The following is a 23718-nucleotide window of genomic DNA, read 5'->3' on the forward strand; positions in this document are numbered from 1 at the left end:
GGAGGATGTTCCCGATGGTGGGGGGAGTCCAGAACTAGCGGTCACAGTCTGAGGATTCAGGGTAGACTATTTAGGACGGAGGTGAGGAGACATGTTTTCACCCAAAGAGTGGTGAGCCTGTGGAATTCATCACCACAGGAAGTAGTTGATGCCAAAACATTGAATGTATTCAAGGGGCAGCTGGATATAACACTTGGGGCGAATGGGATCAAAGGTTATGGGGAGAAAGCAGGATTAGGCTATTGAGTTGGATGGTCAGCCATGATCGTGATGAATGGCGGGGCAGGCTCGAAGGGCCAAATTGCCTCCTCCTGCTCCTATCTCCTATGTTTCATAACTGAAATGTTCCATCCCAGGCAAGATCCTGATGAATCTCCTCTGCACCCTCTCCAATGAAACCACATCCTTCCTACAATGATAATTTGATTTATTATTGTTACACGTATTAACATACAATGAAAAATATTGTTTCTTGCGCACTATACAGACAAAGGAAGAAAAGAAGGAAACGAGAGAGTGCAGAAAGTAGTGTTACAGTCATAGCTAGGGTGTAGACAAAGATCAACTTAATGCAAGGTAGGTCCATTCAAAAGTCTGACAGCAGCAGGGAAGAAGCTGTTCTTGAGTCGGTTGTTCATCTTCCTGAACTTGTAGAGTAAAGTTTATATTTTCTTTGTTTGTCCCCGTGGCACCTTGTGGCTTTATACATAAGAACATAAGAACATAAGAAATAGGAGCAGGAGTAGGCCATCTAGCCCCTCGAGCCTGCCCCGCCATTCAATAAGATCATGGCTGATCTGACGTGGATCAGTACCACTTACCCGCCTGATCCCCATAACCCTTAATTCCCTTACCGCTCAGGAATCCATCCATCCGCGCTTTAAACATATTCAGCGAGGTAGCCTCCACCACCTCAGTGGGCAGAGAATTCCAGAGATTCACCACCCTCTGGGAGAAGAAGTTCCTCCTCAACTCTGTCTTAAACCGACCCCCCTTTATTTTGAGGCTGTGTCCTCTAGTTTTAACTTCCTTACTAAGTGGAAAGAATCTCTCCGCCTCCACCCTATCCAGCCCCCGCATTATCTTATAAGTCTCCATAAGATCCCCCCTCATCCTTCTAAACTCCAACGAGTACAAACCCATGTGCATGTATCTTGAATCTCAACCTTCATCCACTTTAAACAAAATTTTATTGGTCCCTAACCAGATCCAGCAGATCCAGATCACCCCGCCCCCGCCCCGCTCCCGCCCCGCTCCCGCGCCGCTCCCGCTCCCGCCCCCCCCCGCCCCCACCCCCACCCCCAACCCCATGTCCCAGGGTTTCAGGGTTTGGATAAGGATTGCAACACCTGCTACAACTCCCATCCTGGTGAATCTCCTTCCACCATTTGTTTTCTTCAGTTCCCTCGTTCTTCTAGACTCTGGGCACGGGCCCCCTCCTCTGAGCAAACCATGTTCTTGTAGGGTCTTTGCTGAGTTTCTGTTTGGGATGTGCAATCTCTCAGTGCCTGCCCTGCACTAAACTCTGCTTTTACCTCCTAGGAATTTGGACACCATCCGAATGTCATCAAACTGCTCAATGTGATCCGAGCAGCAAATGACAAGGATATTTACCTGGTCTTTGAGTACATGGGTAAGAGACAGTGCCAGAGACTGTGCAAAAGAGTGGGTCAGAGATAACCAAGAATGGGAGTGTTTGGAGTCAGGATCAGAGACTGGGAAAGGGTGGGGATTGGAACCAGGATCTGGGACTGGGAGAATTTGAGACTCAACAAAGATCAGGAATAATAAAAAAACGGAATTGGGTCAGGATCTCGGAAAACATAGCATTTGAGCAAGGATCTGGAAATGGGAAAATGTGGAATTGGAGCCCAGATTTTTTTGAGTGGGTGATAACACATGGGGTTGGAGGGGGTGGGCGGTGTGGGTGTAGGGTGTCTGTGTGTGTGGGGGTAGGGTGTCTGTGTGCGGGGGTGTGTGGGGGTGTGTGTGTGTGTGTGGGGGGGGGTGTGTGTGTGTGGGGGGGGGTGTGTGTGTGTGTGGGGGGGGTGTGTGAGTGGGGAGGGGGTTGGGGGTGTGTGTGGGGAGGGGGTCGAGGGTGTGTGTGTGGGGGAGAGTTGTCTGTGTGTGGGTGGGTGTGTGTGGGGAGGATTGGAGATGTGTGTAGGGGTGGGTGTGTGTGTGTGGGGGTGGGTGTGTGTGGGAGTCTGTGTGTGTGTGTGGGGGTGTGTGCGTATGTGGGGGTGTGTGCGTATGTGGGGGTCGTGAGTGCGTATGTGGGGGTCGTGAGTGCGTATGTGGGGGTCGTGAGTGCGTATGTGGGGTCGTGAGTGCGTATGTGGGGGTCGTGAGTGCGTATGTGGGGGGTCGTGTGTGCGTATGTGGGGGTCGTGTGTGCGTATGTGGGGGTCGTGTGTGCGTATGTGGGGGTCGTGTGTGCGTGTGGGGGTCGTGTGGGGGTCGTGTGTGCGTGTGGGGGTCGTGTGTGCGTGTGGGGGTCGTGTGTGCGTGTGGGGGTCGTGTGTGCGTGTGGGGGTCGTGTGTGCGTGTGGGGGTCGTGTGTGCGTGTGGGGTCGTGTGTGCGTACGTGGGGGTTGGGGTTGTGGGGGTGGGGGGGTTGGAGATGTGTGTGTGGGTGGGGGTGTGTGTGTGTGTGGGGGGGCGGTGTTGTGTGTGTGTGTGTCGGGGGGGTGTTGTGTGTGTGTCAGGCCCTTTGGCCCAACTTGTCCATGCCGCCCTTTTTTAAAAAAAATCCCTAAGCTAATCCCAATTGCCCGGATTTGGCCCCTATCCCTCTATACCCATCGTACCCATGGAACTGTCTAAATGCCTTTTTTTGGGACACTAATGGGTGGGGGTGGGGGGGGGTTGGAGATGTGTGTGTGTGGGGGGGGGGGATTGGGGGGGTGTGTGTGGGGGGGGCGATTGGGGGTGTGTGTGGGGGGGGCGATTGGGGGTGTGTGTGGGGGGGGCGATTGGGGGTGTGTGTGTGTGGGGGGGATTGGGGGTGTGTGTGTGTGGGGGGGATTGGGGGTGTGTGTGTGTGGGGGGGATTGGGGGTGTGTGTGGGGGGGGATTGGGGGTGTGTGTGTGGGGGGGGGGATTGGGGGTGTGTGTGGGGGGGGGGATTGGGGGATGTGTGGGGGGTTTTGGGGGTGTGTGTGTGGGGGGGTGGTTTGGGGGTGTGTGTGTATGGGGGGATTGGGGGTGTGTGTGTATGGGGGGATTGGGGGTGTGTGTGTGGGGGGATTTGGGATGTGTGTATGGGGGGATTGGGGGTGTGTGTGTGGGGGGGTGGTTTGGGGGTGTGTGTGTGTGTGTATGGGGGGATTGGGGGTGTGTGTGTGGGGGGATTGGGGGTGTGTGTGTGGGGGGGGATTGGGGGGGTTTGTGTGTGGGGGGGGGGTTTGCGGGTGTGTGTGTGTATGGGGGGATTGGGGATGTGTGTGTGGGGGGGATTGGGGGTGTGTGGGGGGTTTTGGGGATGTGTGTGTGGGGGGTTTTGGGGGTGTGTGTGTGTGTGGGGGGTTTTGGGGGTGTGTGTGTGTGTGTCAGGTTGGGGATGTTACGCACGGGATGCACGGGGTGGAGGGTTTGTATCTGAGCGTTTGATGACTCTCTCTTCGTGTGGTGTTTTGCAGAGACTGATTTGCACGCAGTGATAAAGAAGGGAAACCTGCTGAAGGACATTCACATCCGTTACATCCTCTACCAGCTTTTGAAAGCCACCAAATTTATCCATTCGGGTAATGTTATCCATCGGGATCAAAAGGTAGGAGTGTATAACTCAGCACCTCCAACAGATAGAGCGCCGTTCCCTCTTCGGTCACTGTGTGCAGTACTAGCAATGGGCCTCTCCACATCATCTTCCCCTCTTCATTTATGGGACATGGGCGTCGCTGGCTGACCAGCAGTTATTGCCCATCCCTTGTTGCCCGAGGGCAATTAAGAGTCAAACACATTGCCGTGGCTCTGGAGTCACAGGTAGGCCAGATCAGGTAAGGCAGATTTCCTTCCCTAAAGAACATTAGAGCGGCACGGTGGCACATTGCTGCCTCACAGCGCCAGAAACCTGGGTTCAATTCCAGCCTTGGGTCACTGTTGTGTGGAGTTTGCACATTCTCCCCGTGTCTGCATGGGTTTCATCCGGGTGCTCCGGTTTCCTCCCATAGTCCAAATATGTGTGGGTTAGGTGAATTGGCCAAGGTAAATTGCCCATTAGTCCCAAGATGGACAGGTTAGGGAGATTAGAGGAGTAAATACTTGGTTACAAGGAAAGGGCCTGGGTGGGATTGTGGTCGGTGCAGACTCGATGGGCTGAATGGCCTCCTTCTGCACTGTAGGGATTCTATGATTCTAGTGAACCAGATGGGTTTTTCCAACAATCGACAATGGTTTCATGGTGATCACTAGATTCTTAATTCCAGATATATTTTATTGAATTCAAATTCCACCAGCTGCATTTGCATGATTTGAACTCGGATCCCCGGAACATTAACTGAGTTTCTGGATTAATAGTTTAACGATAATACCACAAGGCCATCGCCTCCCCATTTATATGGCTAGTCCAGTTCAGTTTCTGGTCAATGGTAATTCCCAGGATGTTGATAGTGAGGGACCTAGTGATGGTAATGCCATTGAATATCAAAGGGCGAGGGTTAGATTCTCTCTAGAGTCAGAGAGGTTTACAGCATGGAAACAGGCCCTTTGGCCCAACTTGTCCACGCCGCCCTTTGTTTTTTAAACCTCTAAGCTAACCCCAATTGCCCACATTTGGCCCATATCCCTCTATACCCATCTTACCCATGTAACTGTCTAAATGCTTTTTAAAAGACAAAATTATACCCGCCTCTACTACTACCACTGGCAGCTTGTTCCAGACACTCACCACCCTCTGTGTGAGGAGGAGAAATTCCTCCTCGATTGTACTCTGACTAATTTGTCTCTCCCAATCTATATGCAGATTAAAGGTGCCTATAATCATGTTCCTTTAACACATGCATCTCTGATTTCCTGTCTAATGCTTTTCCCAACATTACCCCTACAGTTTGATGTTCTGTAAACCACCCCTATTAATGTTTTTTGCCACTTGCTGTTTCTTAACTCCGCCCATAGAGATTCCACATCATCTATGCAAATATCTTCCCTCAATATCGTATCAATATCACCTTGAATCAACAATGCAATTCCACCACCTTTTCCTTTCCGTCTGTCCCTCCTAAACACTGAATAACTCTCAATGTTTAGTTCCTATCCTTGCTCACCTTGGAGCCACGTCTCCGTAATGTCAACTCTATCATCCCCCTTTACATCTATCTGTGTAACTAATTCATCCATTTTGTTTCGAATGCTCTGAGCATTCAGGTACAAAACCTTAAGGTGGCACTTTTAACATTTCTTTTCCCTTTCCTACTATTTTTTACTCAGTCTTTACCTGACTCTGACCCTTGATTTCTCTGCCTATCACTTTCCCGATTCTCCTTACTGTCTTTTCCTCTTGTCCTTAATTCCCCTGCTCTGAATCCTTGCAAAGGTTCCCATCCCCCTGCCAGATTAGTTTAAACCCTCCCCAGCCACTCTCGCAAAGTACCCCCCACCCCCATGAACATCAGTCCTGATCCTGCCCAGGTGTAACCCATCCAGTTTGTACAGGTCCCACCTCCCACAGAACCGGTCCCAATGCCCCAGGAATATGGAACTCTCCCCCTCACACCATCTTGTCAGCCACGTATTCATCCCCCTGACCTGCTGTTTCTGCTCTGACTAACACGTGGCACAGGCAGTAATCCTGACATCACTACTTTTGAGGTCCTACTTTTCAGTTTTCTTCCAAGCTCTCTATATTCTGCTTTTAGGACCTCATCCCTTTTTTAACCTGTGTTGTTTGTACCCGCGTGTACTGCAACCACTGGCTGTTCACCCTCTCCCTTCAGAATGTCCTGCAGCCGCTCTGAGACATCCTTGACCCGAGCACCAAGGGGGCAACACACCATCCTGGAGTCTCGTTTGCGGCCACAGAAATGCCCCTCTATTCCCCTTACAATTGAATCCCCTATATTGTAGCATTCCCACGCTTTTTACTCCTCCCCTCTGCAGCAGAACCAACCGTGGTGCAACGGATTTGGGTGTTGCTGTTTTCCCCTGAAAGGCCATTCCCTTCGACAGTATCCAAAATGGTATATCTGTATTGCAGGGGAATAGCCACAGGAGACTCCTGCACTGCCTGCCTAGCTCTCTTGCTCTGCCAGGTGGTCACTCATTCCCTTCCTACCTGTGGAGTCTGAGCCTGCGGTGTGAGCACCTCCCTATACGGGCAATCCACAATACTCTCCGCCTCGCGGATGCTCCACAGTGCCCCCAGCCGCCGCTCCAGCTCCGAAACTCGAGCTTCCAGGAGCTGCAGCTGGAGACTCTTCCTGCACACATGCTGACCCCGGGCACTGGAAACGTTCCCAGTCTCCCACATGGAGCACAAAGAGCAGACCATGGCTTGGAGCTCTCCTGTCATGTCTCACCCCTTTAAATTAAACTTTTGAAAGATGTTTTGTTTGAGATTATATCCAATTCTCTGGGGCCCTTCTTGCCTGCCCCTCATTACTACCGAATATAACCTTTACAAACTGTAAACCACAGAAATTATCTCCGGGGCGACAAGTGATAAGATGATTAAATACTTACCCGACCTTTCTACTTACCAATCAGCTCCTTTCCTTGTGTCCTCTATGTCATTGGTCATTGCCGGCACTTGTCAGCTGTGTGGCGCGAATGTTACTTGCTACTAATGAACCAAAGCCTGGATATTGTCCAGGTCTTGCTGCATTTGGACATGGAGCTGTTGAACCTGTATAAAATGCTGGTTTGGCCCCAACTGCAGTAGTGTGGCTTGTTCTGGGTGCCACCTTTTAGGAAAGATGTGAAGGCATTCGAGAGGGTGCTGAAAAAATTGATGAAAATGGTTCCAGGGGTGAGGAACTTGAGTTCTGACGATAGATTGGAGAGGTTGGGACTGTTTTCCATGGAGAGAAGAATGTTGAGAGATTTGATAGAGGTATTCAAAATCACGAGGGCCCTGGACAGAGTAGGTAGGGAGAAACTGGATCTCGAACCAGAGGAACAACCATAAGGTAATTGGCAAAAGAAGCAATGGTGAATGAAGAGATCCATTTTCACAGACTGAATGTTTAGGATCTGGAATGTACTGTCTGAGCGTGTGGTGAAGACCGATTCACACAGCGAGTGGTTAGGATCTGGAATGCACTGTCTGAGAGTGTGGTAGAGACTGGTTTAATCGAGGCATTTGAAAGCGAATGAGATTATAATCCGAAAGGAATGAATGTGCTGGGTTACGGAGGGAAGGTGGTACAAGGTGAAATTGCTCCTTCAGCAGACCCATACAAAATGAGCCAAGTGACTTCCTTGCAAGTTGCAATGATTCTGATTCCAAATGTTCCTGGTCCGACTTTCCCTGGCCTTGGGTTTCCCAGGATAGCTGGACTTTCTCCACAACACATTTGCGGTGAAAAACCAGACATATGAGGAAACATTCTTTCACCCAGAGAGGGATGAGCAGGAAGTCGCTGCCTGAAAGGGGGATAGAGGCAAAAACTCTCACCACATTGACAGGGTGCTTGGATGTCTGTTTGAGCAACTGTCGGGCTGCAGAACAAGTGAGGGAAGGTGGGATTTGTCTGAGTAGTACTTTGTCGACTGGCATGGACATGATGGGCTGAATGGCCTCCTCCTGGTCAGAATCGTATGATTCTATGAATCTGTATTCTCAGTGTGGCTCTGCGCATTAACCTATGGCCAGCATGGATATTGGGCTTGTGTTCCAGCCATGTGTAAGTGGCTTTGAACAGTGGGAGCTTCATAGTGCAAGCTCGTGCACCTGATGCTCCAGCCCTCTGAACCCCTGGATGCTTTGCTGATATCTACTCCATCCAAGAGAAACCCAAGAACTGCAGGGGAGTGGAAATACGCTGTGGCATCGGCTTGCTGAATTGGTGTTTAGATAAACAGGAACGCTCCATTCAGCCCCTCGAAGCTTTTCCACCTCGTTATCATGGCGACAGAGTACCAACTGAATAGTGGGATTAAGAGAAATAGCTTAGTGTTTGTGTTATTGGACTAGTAATGCAAAAACTGAGTATAATGATTCAGAGACATGAGTTCAAATCCCAGCATGATGGCTGTGGGAGTTTAAATTCAATTAACCAAAGAAAACCTGGAGTTGAAGCTAACCCCAATCAAGGTGAAGCTGAAACTACTGAATTATCGGGGGCGGCATGATGGCACAGAGGTTAGCACTGCTGCCTTGCAGTGCCAGGGACCCGTGGTGGCACAGAGGTTAGCACTGCTGTCTCGCAGTGCCAGGGACCCGCGATGGCACAGAGGTTAGCACTGCTGTCTCGCAGTGCCAGGGACCCGCGGTGGCACAGAGGTTAGCACTGCTGTCTCGCAGTGCCAGGGACCCGCGGTGGCACAGAGGTTAGCACTGCTGTCTCGCAGTGCCAGGGACCCGCGGTGGCACAGAGGTTAGCACTGTTGCCTCACAGCACCAGGAATCCGGATTCGATTCCCAGCGGCACGGTGGCACAGAGGTTAGCACTGCTGCCTCACAGCGCTAGGGACCCACGATGGCACAATGGTTAGCACTGCTGCCTCACAGCGCCAGGAATCCGGATTCGATTCACGGTGGCACAGTGGTTAGCACTGCTGCCTTGCAGCGCCAGGGACCCGCGATGGCACAGTGGTTAGCACTGCTGCCTTGCAGCGCCAGGGACCCGCGATGGCACAGTGGTTAGCACTGCTGCCTCGCAGTGTCAGGGACACAGGTGATACAGTGTTAGCACTGCTGCCTCACAGCATCAGGGGCCCAGGTTCAATTCCTGTCTTGGGTCACTGTCTGTGTGGAGTTTGCATGATCTCCCCGTGTCTGTGTGGGTTTTCTCCGGGTGCTCCGGTTTCCTCCCACAGTCTGAAAGACGTGCTGGTTAGGTGCATTGACCCGAACAGGAGTGTGGTGACTAGGGAAATTTCACAGTAACTTCATTGTAGTGTTAATGTAAGCCTTACTTGTGACTAATAAATAAACTTGACTTTACTTTTATCACACAAACCCATCTGGTTCGCTGGTGTCCTTCATGACCCTCCTTGTTGATCTGGTCTACATGTGATTTCAGATCCACAACCATGTTAACTCTTAACTGCTCTCTGAAATGGACTAACAAATCACTTGGTTGTACTTGAGAAGGAATAGGTAATAAATGCAGGCCTTGCAAGCACTCCCATGTCCTGTAACTCAATCATTTTAAAATAGAAGAAGTTATTTAGCCTTTTGAGCCTGGTTCAGCATCCAGTCACACCGTAACTGATCTGTATCTTAGTTTTATAATCCTTAATTCCCTTGCCCAATGGTAATCTATCATTCTCAGCTTTGAAATGTTCATTGTTTGCCCTGCAGCCTGATCAGGTGGAGTGTTCTGGATTAGTACTCCTCTTTGTGTGAAGCTGTGCTTCCTGACATCACACCTGAACAAGCTTCTTCTGGACCCTTCTTCCCAGAGGGAATTGTTTATATTGACCCAATCAAATTCTTTAATTATCTTAAACAGCGCAATCAGATCAGCCATTAATTTTCTAAATTCAAAGAAATACCGACAGTATATATTTATTTTCATGTACAGATTATTGAGGCTGTCACACTGAACCTTTTTCTGACATCCTTACTCCAGCTTTGTTCTCATTCTCCAGCCCTCCAACATCCTCCTGGATGCAGACTGTTTTGTCAAACTCTGCGACTTTGGCCTGGCTCGCTGCATTAATCAGATCCAAGAGGAGCAGGGGAATGCAGCATTAACGGAGTATGTGGCTACCCGCTGGTATCGAGCACCAGAAATCCTCCTCGCATCTCCCAGGTCAGAAGATGTTTCAAAGTTTAAAGTTTAAAAGTTCAAAAAAAGTTTAAAGTACGAAGTTTAAAGGGGCTGCACAGTGGTTAGCACTGCTGCTTCACAATGCCGGGGACCTGGGTTCAATTCCCGGCTTGGGTCACTTTCGGTGTGAAGTTTGCACGTTCTCCCCGTGTTTGTGTGGGTTTCCTCCGGGTGCCACAGGAGCAGGCTGAGGGTAAGGGAGCTTGTGTGTGCACTAATTTATTTAATTATTTTTCAGTTAAATTTGTGAAAAAAATCGGAGGTTTTTTTTCTAAACAGGAATAGGCCCAGCAGCAGCCTGGGAAGGTTTTGGAGGGTTTAAAAGTAGGCCGCACCTTTGAGCGGGCAGCGTCGTTAGTGGGCAGCGGAGTGAGCAGGGGACAGAGTGAGAGCTATAAGGGCTTTGGCTCACAGGGCTTCGGTGAAGGCGAGGAAGGTTGTTTGTTTGTTTTTCTTCGGTTACACCCCCTTTTTGTTTTATCCCAAAAACTAAAAAGGACATGGCTGGTATGAGTGGGAGGCCAGTATACTGCATTCGGTGTGGGATGTGGGAGTTCCTGGAGACAACTTGCCTCCCGGAAGTCCATATCTGTGCCAGATGTGTGGAACTACATCTCCTGAAGGATCGTGTTTTTCACTCAGAGGGTGGTGGGTGAGTGGAATCGGCTGACGTCGGTGGTGGTGGAGGCAAACTCGTTGGGGTCTTTTAAGAGACTTCTGGATGAGTACATGGGATTTAATGGGATTGAGGGCTATAGATAGGCCTAGAGGTGGGGATGTGATCGGCGCAACTTGTGGGCCGAAGGGCCTGTTTGTGCTGTGGCTTTCTATGTTCTATGTTCTATGTGTAAGGGACCTGGAGCTGAGGCTCGATGAACTCAGTTTAGTTAGGGAAAATGAGAGAGTAATAGCTAAAAGTTATAGTCAGGTAGTGACACCAGGGTCTCGGAAGGAAGACACGTGGGTCACGGTTAGGAGGGGTAATAGTCAGAAGGGTGATGTGCCAGAAAGTACCCCAGTGGCATTCTCCCATAAAAGAAAGGGATGGGCAACAGATGGGAGAAGGGAAGGGAGTGAGCAGTCTGTGGAGGGATCCCCTGTGGTTGTCCCCCTCCAAAATAGGTATATTGTTTTGGATTCTGTGGAGGGGGATGACCCTCCAGGGGTAAGCCACGAGGACCAGATCGCCTCCACGGAGACAGGCTCAGGGGTCCGGAAGGGAAAGAAGGGGTTTAGGAGAGCGATAGTTGTGGGGGACGCAATGGTTAGAGGCACGGACAGGCGCTTCTGTGGGACTGAACGAGAATCCAGGATGGTAGTCTGCCTCCCTGGTGCCGGGGTACTGGATGTCTCCGAGAGGGTAGGAAGCATATTTAAAAAGGAAGGTAGTCAAACGGATGTGATTGTACACATTGGTGAAAATGATGTAGGTAGGAAGAGCAGGGGGGGTCATACGAGAGAAATTCAGGGAGTTGGGTGCTAGGCTAAAAAGTAAGACCTCCAGGGTAGCAATCTCTGGGCTGCTCCCGGTGTCTAGTGCAAGTGAGGCTCGGAACAGGGAGATTCTACAGTTGAACGCGTGGCTAAAGGACTGGTGCAAGAGGGAGGGTTTTAAATTCATAGATAACTGGGAAATCTTCAAGTCAGGATGGCAACTGTACAGAAAGGATGGGTTACACCTTAACTGGAAGGGAGCAAATATCCTGGCTGGGAGTTTTGCTAGAGTGTTTCGGCAGGATTTAAACGAGTGTGGCAGGGGGGTGGAGAACAAAACAGTAGGTCAGTAAATACTGAGGCTGGGGTTGAGCTGGGGGCCAGGGCAAGGCGAGCTAAGAAGAGGAGCACTCTGGAGGAGGATGACCTGCGTGGGCCTGGAGGTCTGGAGTGCATCTGCTTCAATGCGAGGAGCGTAACGGGTAAAACAGACGAACTTAGGGCCTTAATGCTTATGCGGAATTTGGATGTGGTTGCGGTGACGGAAACTTGGTTAAAAGGACAGGACTGGCAGCTGAATATTCCGGGGTATAAGTGTTTTCGGCGAGACAGAGGAGGGGCTAAAAAAGGTGGGGGAGTAGCGATATTAGTTAAGGAGCATATTACCGCGGTGCAGAGGGTAGACAACTTAGAGGGGTCATGTACTGAGTCGCTGTGGGTGGAACTCAGAAACAGGAAGGGTGCAGTCACTATGCTGGGGGTGTACTACAGACCACCCAACAGCCCACGGGAAGTGGAGGAAAGGATATGTCAGGAGATCCTGGATAGGTGCAGAAAACATAGGGTTGTTGTAGTGGGGGACTTTAATTTCCCTGGCACAGACTGGAAAGTGCTTAGAGCTGGGGGTCCGGACGGGGAGGAATTTGTAAAATGCGTACTGGAAGGTTCTTTGGAACAGTATGTAGATAGCCCGACTAGAGAGGGGGCTATACTGGACCTAGTTCTGGGAAATGAGCCCGGTCAGGTAGTCAAAGTTTCGGTAGGGGAACATGTGGCAAATAGTGACCACAACTCTGTTAACTTTAGGATAGTAATGGACAAGGATGAGTGCTGTCCTACGGGCAGGGTGCTAAATTGGGGGAAGGCTGACTATAGCCGGATTAGGCAGGAATTGGCGGATGTTGATTGGGAGAGGATGTTTGAGGGTAAGTCCGCGTCTGGCATGTGGGAGTCTTTTAAGGAACTATTGATAAGGCTGCAGGATAGGCATGTGCCTGTAAAAAGGAAAGGTAGGATTCGAGAGCCGTGGATAACCAGGGAAATTGAGGATCTGATTAAAATGAAAAGGGAGGCGTACGTTAAGTCCAGGCAACTGAAAACAGATGGAGCTCTGGAGGAATACAGAGAGAGTAGGAAAGAACTCAAACGGGGAGTTAGAAGGGCAAAAAGAGGTCACGAGATGTTCTTGGCAGGCAGGATTAAGGAGAATCCTAATGCATTCTATTCATACGTTAGGAACAAAAGAGTTGTCAGGGAGAAAATCGGACCTCTCAGGGACAAAGGAGGGGAATTATGCTTAGAACCCAAGGGAATAGGGGAGATCCTAAATGAATACTTTGCATCGGTATTCACGAAGGAGAGGGGCGTGTTAACCGGGAGTGTCTCGGAGGGAGGTGTTGACCCGTTAGAGAAAATCTCCATTACAAGAGAGGAAGTGTTAGGTTTTTTAGGGAACATTAAAACTGACAAAGCCCCAGGGCCTGATGGCATCTATCCTCGACTGCTCAGGGAGACGAGAGGTGAAATTGCTGGGCCTCTGACGGAAATCTTTGTCGCTTCTTTGGACACGGGTGAGGTCCCTGAGGATTGGAGGATAGCGAATGTGGTCCCGTTGTTTAGGAAGGGTAGCAGGGATAACCCAGGAAATTATAGGCCGGTGAGCTTGACGTCCGTGGTAGGGAAGTTGTTGGAGAGGATTCTTAGAGACAGGATGTATGTGCATTTAGAACGGAACAATCTCATTAGTGACAGACAGCATGGTTTTGTAAGAGGGAGGTCGTGCCTTACAAATTTGGTGGAGTTTTTTGGAGGAAGTGACAAAAACGGTTGATGAAGGAAGGGCCGTGGATGTCGTCTATATGGATTTCAGTAAGGCATTTGACAAAGTCCCACATGGCAGGTTGGTTAAGAAGGTTAAGGCTCATGGGATACAAGGAGAAGTGGCTCGATGGGTGGAGAACTGGCTTGGCCATAGGAGACAGAGGGTAGTGGTCAAAGGGTCTTTTTCCGGCTGGAGGTCTGTGACCAGTGGTGTTCCGCAGGGCTCTGTACTGGGACCTCTGCTATTTGTGATATATATAAATGATTTGGAAGAAGGTGTAACTGGTGTAATCAGCAAGTTTGCGGATGACACGAAGATGGCTGGACTTGCGGATAGCGAAGAGCATTGTTGGGCAATACAGCAGGATATAGATAGGCTGGAAAATTGGGCGGAGAGGTGGCAGATGGAGTTTAATCCGGATAAATGCGAAGTGATGCATTTTGGAAGAAATAATGTAGGGAGGAGTTATACAATAAATGGCAGAGTCATCAAGAGTATAGAAACACAGAGGGACCTAGGTGTGCAAGTCCACAAATCCTTGAAGGTGGCAACACAGGTGGTGAAGAAGGCATATGGTATGCTTGCCTTGATAGGACGGGGTATAGAGTATAAAAGCTGGAGTCTGATGATGCAGCTGTATAGAACGCTGGTTAGGCCACATTTGGAGTACTGCGTCCAGTTCTGGTCGCCGCACTACCAGAAGGACGTGGAGGCATTGGAGAGAGTGCAGAGAAGGTTTACCAGGATGTTGCCTGGTATGGAGGGTCTTAGCTATGAGGAGAGATTGGGTAGACTGGGGTTGTTCTCCTTGGAAAGACGGAGAATGAGGGGAGATCTAGTAGAGGTATACAAGATTATGAAGGGTATAGATAGGGTGAACAGTGGGAAGCTTTTTCCCAGGTCGGAGGTGACGATCACGAGGGGTCACGGGCTCAAGCTGAGAGGGGCGAAGTATAACTCAGACATCAGAGGGACGTTTTTTACACAGAAGGTGGTGGGGGCCTGGAATGTGCTGCCAAGTAGGGTGGTGGAGGCAGGCACGCTGACATCGTTTAAGACTTACCTGGATAGTCACATGAGCAGCCTGGGAATGGAGGGATACAAACGATTGGTCTAGTTGGACCAAGGAGCGGCACAGGCTTGGAGGGCCGAAGGGCCTGTTTCCTGTGCTGTACTGTTCTTTGCTCCGGTTTCCTACCACAGTCTGAAAGACGTGCTGGTTAGGTGCATTGACCAATAAGAGTACTGCTACCTCACAGCGCCAGGGACCTGGATTCAATTCCGGCCTTGGGGCGACTCACTGCATGGAATTTACATGTTCTTCACATGTTTGTGTGGGTTTCCTCCGGGTGCTTTGGTTTCCTACCACAGTCTGAAAGACGTGCTGGTTAGGTGCATTGACCATGCTAAATTCTCCCTCAGTGTACCCAAACAGGTGCCAGAGTGTGGTGACTAGGGGAATTTCACAGTAACTTCATTGCAGTGTTAATGTAAGCCTTACTTGTTACTAATAAATAAACTTTAAACTTTTTAAGCTTATGTATTAGTGTCACAAGCAGGCTTACATTAACACCACAATGAAGTTACTGTGAAAATCCCCTAGTCACCACACTCTGGCACCTGTTTGGGTACACTGAGGGAGAATTTAGCATGGTCAATGCACCTAACCAGCACGTCTTTCAGACTGTGGTAGGAAACCAGAGAACCCGGAGGAAACCCACACAAACATGTGAAGAACATGTAAATTCCATGCAGTGAGTCGCCCCAAGGCCGGAATTGAACCCAGGTCCCTGGCGCTGTGAGGTGGCAGTACTCTTACTGGGACTTTGTCGAAAGCCTTCTGAAAGTCCAAACAAACCACATTCACTGGCTCCCACTCATCAGCTCTACTCGTTACATAATCATAGAACAATGATGCATGGAAACAGACCCTTCGGCCCAACTGATCCATGCTGACCATGGCACCCTCCCAGCTCGTCCCAATTGCCTGCGTTTGGCCCATACCCATAGAACCATAGAAAATTACAGCTCAGAAACAGGCCTTTTGGCCCTTCTTGTCTGTGCCGAACCATTTTTTGCCTAGTCCCACTGACCGGCACTTGGACCATATCCCTCCACACCCCTCTCATCCATGAACCCGTCCAAGTTTTTCTTAAATGTTAAAAGTGACCCCGCATTTACCACTTTATCCGGCAGCTCATTCCACACACCCACCACTCTCTGCGTGAAGAAGCCCCCCCTAATATTCCCTTTAAACTTTTCTCCTTTCATCCTTAACCCATGCCCTCTGGTTTTGTTCTCCCCTAGCCTCAGCGGAAAAAGCCTGCTTGCATTCACTCTATCTATACCCATCAAAATCTTATACACCTCTATCAAATCTCCCCTCAATCTTCTACGCTCCAGGGAATAAAGTCCCAACGTATTCAATCTCTCTCTGTAACTCAGCTTCTCGAGTCCCGGCAACAGCCTTGTCAACCTTCTCTGCACTCTTTCAATCTTATTTACATCCTTCCTGTAACTAGGTGACCAAAACTGTACACAATACTCCAAATTCGGCCTCACCAATGCCTTATATAACCTTACCATAACACTCCAACTTTTATACTCGATACTCCGATTTATAAAGGCCAATGTACCAAAGGCACTCTTTACGACCCTATCCACCTGTGACGTCACTTTTAGGGAATTCTGTACCTGTATTCCCAGATCTCTCTGTTCAACTGCACTCTTCAGAGTCCTACCATTTACCCTGTACGTTCTACTTTGATTTGTCCTTCCAAAGTGCAATATCTCACACTTGTCTGCGTTAAATTCCATTTGCCATTTTTCAGCCCATTTTTCTAGTTGGTCCAAATCCCTCTGCAAGCTTTGAAAACCTTCCTCACTATCCACTACACCTCCAATCTTTGTATCATCAGCAAACTTGCTGATCCAATTTACCACATTATCATCCAGATCATTGATATAGATGACAAACAACAATGGACCCAACACCGATCCCTGCGGCACACCGCTAGTCACAGGCCTCCACTCAGAGAAGCAATCCTCCACAACCAGGTAGACAACATCCACCGCCTTCCCTTCATCCACTTTCCTGGTAACCTCCTCGAAAAACTCTAATAGATTGGTCAAACATGACCTACCACGCACAAAGCCATGTTGACTCTCCCTAATAAGTCCCTGTCTATCCAAATATTTGTAGATCCTATCCCTTATCACACCTTCCAATAACTTGCCCACCACCAACGTCAAGCTTACTGGCCGATAATTTCCCGGATTTCTTTTGGAACCTTTTTTAAACAACGGAACAACATGAGCCACCCTCCAATCATCCGGCACCTCCCCCGTGAATACTGACATTTTAAATATGTCTGCCAGGGCCCCTGCAAGTTCAACACTAGCTTCCCTCAAGGTCCGTGGGAATACCCTGTCCGGTTCTGGGGATTTATCCACTCTGATTTGCCTCAAGACAGCGAGCACCTCCTCCCCTTTAATCTGTAAAGGTTCCATGGCCTCCCTACCAGTTTGCCCTATTTCCGTAGACTCCATGCCCGTTTCCTCAGTAAATACGGATGCAAAAAAACCATTTAGTATCTCCCCCATCTCTTTTGATTCCATACACAGTCTACCACTCTGGTCTTCAAGAGGACCAATTTTATCCCTCACTATCCTTTTGCTTCATCAATTTCATCCCCTCTAATCCTTTCCCATCCATGTACTAATCCAAATGCTTTTTAAATGTTGCTATTGAACCTGCCTCTCTGGCAGCTCATTCCATGCACGTATCACCCTCTGTGTGAAGAAGTTGCCCCTCAGTCCCTTTTAAATCTTTCCCCTCGCACCTAAAACCTGTGCCCTCTAGTTTTCAATTTCCCTTCCCTGGGAAAAAGCTTATGTGCGTTCATTCTATCTCTGCTCCTTTATACACCTCAGTAAGGTCACCCCTCATTCTCCGAGGTTCCAAGGAATAAAGTCCTAGCCTGGCCAGCCGCTCCCTATAACTCAGGCCCAGGAGTCCTGGCAACATCCTGGTAAATCTTCTCTGCACTCTTTCCAGTTTATCAATGTCTTTCCTATAACAGGGTGACCAAAACTGTACACAATACTCCAAGTGCGGCTTCACCAACTGTAACATAACATTCTCGAAGAATTCCAGTAGATTTGTCAAGCATGATTTCCCTTTCACTAATCCATGCTGACTCTGTCCAATACTCTTTCCAAAGTATTTTGCTATAAAATCTTTGACATAGATTTGAAAATTTTCCCCACCATCGACATTAGGCTCACTGGTCTATAATTCCTTGTTTTCTCTCTACCTCCCTTTTTAAATAGTGGGGTTACATTAGCTACCCTCTGTGATGTTGAGACTAATAATTAACCATGAGGTCAGTGGTAGTAAACGAACTGGAACAGTTAGTGCCGATGACACAAAGATTGGCCGGGTGGCTAACAGTGAGGCGGAGTGTCTTGGGTTACAGGAAGATATAGACAAGGTGGTCAAACGGGTGGATAAGTGGCAGATGGAATTTAACCCGGAAAAGTGTGAGGTGATGCACTTTGGAAGGAGTAATTTGACAAGAAAGTACTCAGTGAATGGTCGGACACGAGGAAGCTCTGTGGAACAAAGGGATCTTGACGTGTTTGTCCACAGATCTTTGAAGGCGGAAGGGCATGGTTAGTCGTGTGGTGAAAAAGGAATATGGGACACTTGCCTTTATCAATCGAGGTATAGATTACAACAGCAGAGAAGTCATGTTGGAGTTGTATAGAACTTTGGTGAGGCCACAGCTGGAGCACTGTGTGCAGTTCTGGTCACCACATTATACGAAGGATGTGAACACACTGGAGGGAGTGCAGAGGAGATTCACCAGGATGCTGCCTGGGATGGAGCATTTAAGTTATAAGAACATAAAGAACTAGGAGCAGGAGTGGGCCATCTGGCCCCTCGAGCCTGCTCCGCCATTCAATAAGATCATGGCTGATTTTTTTGTGGACTCATCTCCCCTTACCCGCCCGCTCACCATAACCCTTAATTCCTTTCCTGTTCAAAAATTTATTTATCCTTGCCTTAAAACTCTCTCTTCTTATGAAGAGAGGTTGCATAGGCTTGGGTTGGTTTTGTTGGAGCAGAGAAGACTGAGGGGCGACCTGAGCGAGGTGTTCAAGATTATGAGGGGTCTGGACAGGATGGAGAGGGAGCAGCTGTTCCCCTTAGTTGAAGGGTCAGTTACATAAGAACATAAGAAATAGGAGCAGGAGTTGGCCATCTAGCCCCTCGAGCCTGCCCCGCCATTTAATAAGATCATGGCTGATCTGAAGTGAATCAGTTCCACTTACCCGCCTGCTCCCCATAACCCCTAATTCCCTTACCGATCAGGAATCCATCTATCCGTGACTTAAACATATTCAACGAGGTAGCCTCCACCACTTCAGTGGGCAGAGAATTCCAGAGATTCACCACCCTCTGAGAGAAGAAGTTCCTCCTCAACTCTGTCCTAAACTGACCGCCCTTTATTTTGAGGCTGTGCCCTCTAGTTCTGGCTACGAGGGGACACAAGTTAAAAGTGAGGAGTGGGAGGTTTAGGGGGATTTGAGAAAAAGCTTTTTTACTCAGAGGGTGGTGAGGGTCTGGAATGCGCTGCCTGGGAGGGTGGTGGAGGCGGGATGACTCACATCCTTTAAAATGTACCTGGATGAGTACTTGGCACGCCATAGGCATGGCATAGGGCGGCACGGTAGCGCAGTGGTTAGCACTGCTGCTTCACAGCTCCAGGGACCTGGGTTCGATTCCCGGCTTGGGTCACTGTCTGTGTGGAGTTTGCACATTCTCCTCGTGTCTGCGTGGGTTTCCTCCGGGTGCTCCGGGTTCCTCCCACAGTCCAAAGATGTGCGGGTTAGGTTGATTGGCCATGCTAAATTGACCCTTAGGGTCCTGAGATGCGTAGGTTAGAGGGATTAGCGGGTAAATATGTAGGGATAAGAGGGTAGGGCCTGGGTGGGATTGTGGTCGGTGCAGACTCAATGGGCCGAATGGCCTGCTTCTGCACTGTAGGGTTTCTATGATAACATTCAGGGCTATGGGCCAAGTGCTGGCAAGTGGGATTAGGTGGGCAGGTCAGGGCCTTTCATGCGTCGGTGCAGACTCGATGGGCTGAAGGGCCTCTTCTGCACTGTAGGATTCTGTGATTTTGTGAATGTGTGGAATTCACTACCACAGAAAGTAGTTGAGGCCAAAACATTGTCTGACTTCAAGAAGAAATTAGATATAGCTTTAGGGGCTAAAGGGATCAAGGGACGTGGGAGGAAGGGGGGTCAGGCTATTGAATTTGATGATCAGCCATGGTTGCAATAAATGGAGCAGGTTCAAGGGGCCGAATGGCCTACTCCTATTTTCGATGTTTCTATGCCAGTCTGCCCGATTGCCAGTCTGTGTACACACACATTTAGTTAAGGATATGGTTTGACCTTTGACCATGCGAGATGCTACCTGGTAAGATTAGACCAATAAAGGGAGCGAGTGCTCAGGCAGAAATCAAAGCAGTTTAAAGATTAAAGAAAGTGATGAGAGCAAAGTCCAGATCATGCAAATGACAGTCACAAATAGAAGGAAATAGCTGATGAAAGGCCTGGAAATGATTAAAGAGAAAAACATGAGGTGTAAAGACAGAGTTTCTGAGGTAGTGATAAAATAGCAGGATGTATAATCGCAGAGATCAGAAAGCTGGTTGCCAAACCAAACGGCAGAATTTCTTATCCTCGGGGGGGGATGATCAAGGGAGGGTGGGCACAGAGCAGCTTGTTTCTCCAGTGAGGTGAAGCCAGTGAAAGGGGATAACCTTGCAGTTAGCAGAGCCAGGCTGTTCATGGGGAATGTCAGGAAACACTTCTTCACAAAAAACGGAGGGAAAATCTGGGAATGATGCTTCTAAAAAGCTGTTAGGCTGCAGCTCGATTGGAAATATCAAAAGGGAGGATGAGAAATGCTTGTTGGATGAGGGTATGGCGGGGTGGAGTGAAGATGGAACAGTAACATTGCCACAGACCCAGCTGACCAGAGGCTGTTCTCCCCTTTGAGGGGGAGAGCTGATTGGTGATCTAATTGGATTGATGGGCTAAATGGCCAGCACTTGTGTCCATTCCAACCTGCCCTAGAGGAAATGGTGGTGAGCCACCGCCTGATTTGATCTGATTTGATTTATTATTGTCACATGTATTAACATACAGTGAAAAGTATTGTTTCTTGTGCGCTATACGGACAAAGCATAGAACATTACAGCGCAGTACAGGCCTTTCGGCCCTTGATGTTGCGCCGACCTGTGAAACCAATCTAAAGCCCCGCTAACCTACACTATTCCAATATCATCCATATATTTATCCAATAACCATTTAAATGCCCTTAATGTTGGCGAGTCCACTACTGCTGCAGGCAGGGCATTCCACGCCCTTACTACTCTCTGAGTAAAGAACCTACCTCTGACATCTGTCCTATATCTATCACCCCTCAATTTAAAGCTATGTCCCCTCGTGCTAGCCATCACCATCCAAGGAAAAAGGCTCTCACTGTCCACCCTATCTAATCCTCTGATCATCTTATATGCCTCTATTAAGTCACCTCTTAACCTTCTTCTCTCTAACGAAAACAGCCTCAAGCCCCTCAACCTTTCCTCATAAGACCTTCCCACCATACCAGGCAACATCCTGGTAAATCTCCTCTGCACCCTTTCCAATGTTTCCGTATCCTTCCTATAATGCGGCGACCAGAACTGTACGCAATACTCCAAGTGCGGCCGCACCAGAGTTGTGTACAGCTGCAACATGACCTCATGGCTCCGAAACTCAATCCCTCTATCAATAAAAGCTAACACACCGTACACCTTCTTAACAACCCTATCAACCTGGGTGCCAACTTTCAGGGATCTATGCGCATGGACACTGAGATCTCTCTGCTCATCCACTCTACCAAGTATCTTACCATTAGCCCAGTACTCTGTATTCCTGTTACTGCTCCCAAAGTGAATCACCTCACACTTATCCGCATTAAACTCCATTTGCCACCTCTCAGCCCAACTCTGCAGCTTATCTATGTCCCTCTGTAACCTGCAACATCCTTCTGCACTGTCCACAACTCCACCGACTTTAGTGTCATCCGCAAATTTACTAGCCTATCCTTCTACGCCCTCATCCAGGTCATTTATAAAAATGACAAACAGCAGTGGCCCCAAAACAGATCCTTGCGGTACACCACTATTAACTGAACTCCAGGATGAACATTTCCCATCAACCACCACCCTCTGCCTTCTTACAGCTAGCCAATTTCTGATCCAAACCGCTAAATCACCCTCAATCCCATGCCTCCGTATCTTCTGCAATAGCCTACCGTGGGGAACCTTATCAAACGCTTTAATGAAATCCATATACACCACATCAACTGCTTTATCCTTATCCACCTCTTTGGTCGCCTTCTCAAAGAACTCAATAAGGTTTGTGAGGCACGCCCTACCCTTCACAAAACCGTGTTGACTATCCCTAATCAAATTATTCCTTACCAGATGATTATAAATCCTATCTCTTATAATCCTTTCCAAAACTTTGCCCACAACAGAAGTAAGGCTCACTGGTCTATAATTACCAGGGTTGTCCCTACTCCCCTTCTTGAACAAGGGGACAACATTTGCTATCCTCCACTCTTCTGGCACTATTCCTGTAGACAATGACGACATAAAGATCAAAGCCAAAAGCTCTGCAATCTCCTCCCTCGCATCCCAGAGAATCCTAGGATAAATCCCATCCGGCCCAGGGGACTTATCTATTTTCACACTTTCCAGAATTGCTAACACCTCCCCCTTATGAACCTCAATCCCGTCTAGTCCAATACCCTGTATCTCAGTATTCTCCTCGACAACATTGACTTTTTCCTGCGTGAATATTGACGAAAAATATTCATTTAGCACCTCTCCTATCTCTTCGGACTCCACGCACAACTCCCCACTACTGTCCTTGACTGGCCCTAATCTTACCCTCGTCATTCTTTTATTCCTGACATACCTGTAGAAAGCTTTAGGGTTTTCCTTGATCTTACCTGCCAAAGACATCTCATGTCCCCTCCTGGCTCTTCTTAACTCTCTCTTTAGGTCCTTCCTGGCTAACATGTAACTCTCAAGCGCCCTAACTGAGCCTTCACGTCTGATCTTTTCATCTCTTCACAAGAGATTCAACTTCCCTCGCTCGACCACTTCCTCCCTGCCTGACAGGTACATACTTATCAAGGACACGCAGTAGCTGTTCCTTGAACAAGCTCCACATTTCAATTGTGCCCATCCCCTGCAGTTTCTTTCCACATCCTATGCATCCTAAATCACGCCTAATCGCATCATAATTTCCTTTCCCTCAGCTATAACTCTTACCCTGCGGAATATACCTATCCCTTTCCATTGCTAAAGTAAACGTAACCGAATTGTGGTCACTATCACCAAAGTGCTCACCTACCTCCAAATCTAACACCTGGCCTTTTTCATTACCCAGTACCAAATCCAATGTGGCCTCGCCTCTTGTTGGCCTATCTACATACTGCGTCAGGAAACCCTCCTGCACACATTGGACAAAAACTGACCCATCTAAAGTACTCGAACTATAGCTTTTCCAGTCAATATTTGTAAAGTTAAAGTCCCCCATAACAACTACCCTGTTACTTTCGCTCCTATCCAGAATCATCTTTGCAATCCTTTCCTCTACATCTCTGGAACTTTTCAGAGGCCTATAGAAAACTCCCAACGGGGTGACCTCTCCTTTCCTGTTTCTAACCTCAACCCAAACTACCTCAGTAGACGAGTCCTCATCAAATGTCCTTTCTGCCACCGTAATACTGTCCTTGACTAACAATGCCACACCTCCCCCTCTTTTACCACCTTCCCTGCACTTACTGAATCATCTAAACCCCGGAACCTGCAACAACCATTCCTGTCCCTGCTCTATCCATGTCTCCGAAATGGCCACAAATTCAAAGTCCCAGGTACCAACCCATGCTGCAAGTTCATCCTTATTCCGGATGTTCCTGGCGTTGAAGTCTACACACTTCAAACCACCTTCCTGCCTGCCGGTACACTCCTGCGACCTTGAAATCTTATTCATGACCTCACTACTCTCAACCTCCTGTACACTGGAGCTACAATTCAGGTACCCACCCCCCTGCTGAATTAGTTTAAACCCTCCCGAAGAGCATTAGCAAATTTCCCCCCCAGGATATTGGTA

The 23718-nt window shown here is 48.7% G+C and overlaps 1 protein-coding gene across 3 annotated transcripts in view; it reads left to right on the top strand.

Annotated features, from left to right (window-relative positions):
- The first annotated feature begins 1546 nt into the window (after nt 1–1546).
- Nucleotides 1547–23718, top strand: part of mapk15 (mitogen-activated protein kinase 15) — an 81432-nt gene continuing 59260 nt past the window's right edge. For all 3 annotated transcript variants that reach the window (XM_078227495.1, XM_078227504.1, XM_078227513.1), the window contains exons 1-3: nt 1547–1633; nt 3642–3772; nt 9754–9917. In XM_078227495.1, the coding sequence (XP_078083621.1) occupies nt 1630–1633; nt 3642–3772; nt 9754–9917 (299 nt within the window). In that variant the 5' untranslated portion in view covers nt 1547–1629. The remainder of the gene's footprint in view (nt 1634–3641; nt 3773–9753; nt 9918–23718) is intronic.

The sequence above is a fragment of the Mustelus asterias genome, chromosome 2 (assembly GCF_964213995.1).
Source record: "Mustelus asterias chromosome 2, sMusAst1.hap1.1, whole genome shotgun sequence".
In the NCBI taxonomy this organism is placed as follows: domain Eukaryota; kingdom Metazoa; phylum Chordata; class Chondrichthyes; order Carcharhiniformes; family Triakidae; genus Mustelus; species Mustelus asterias.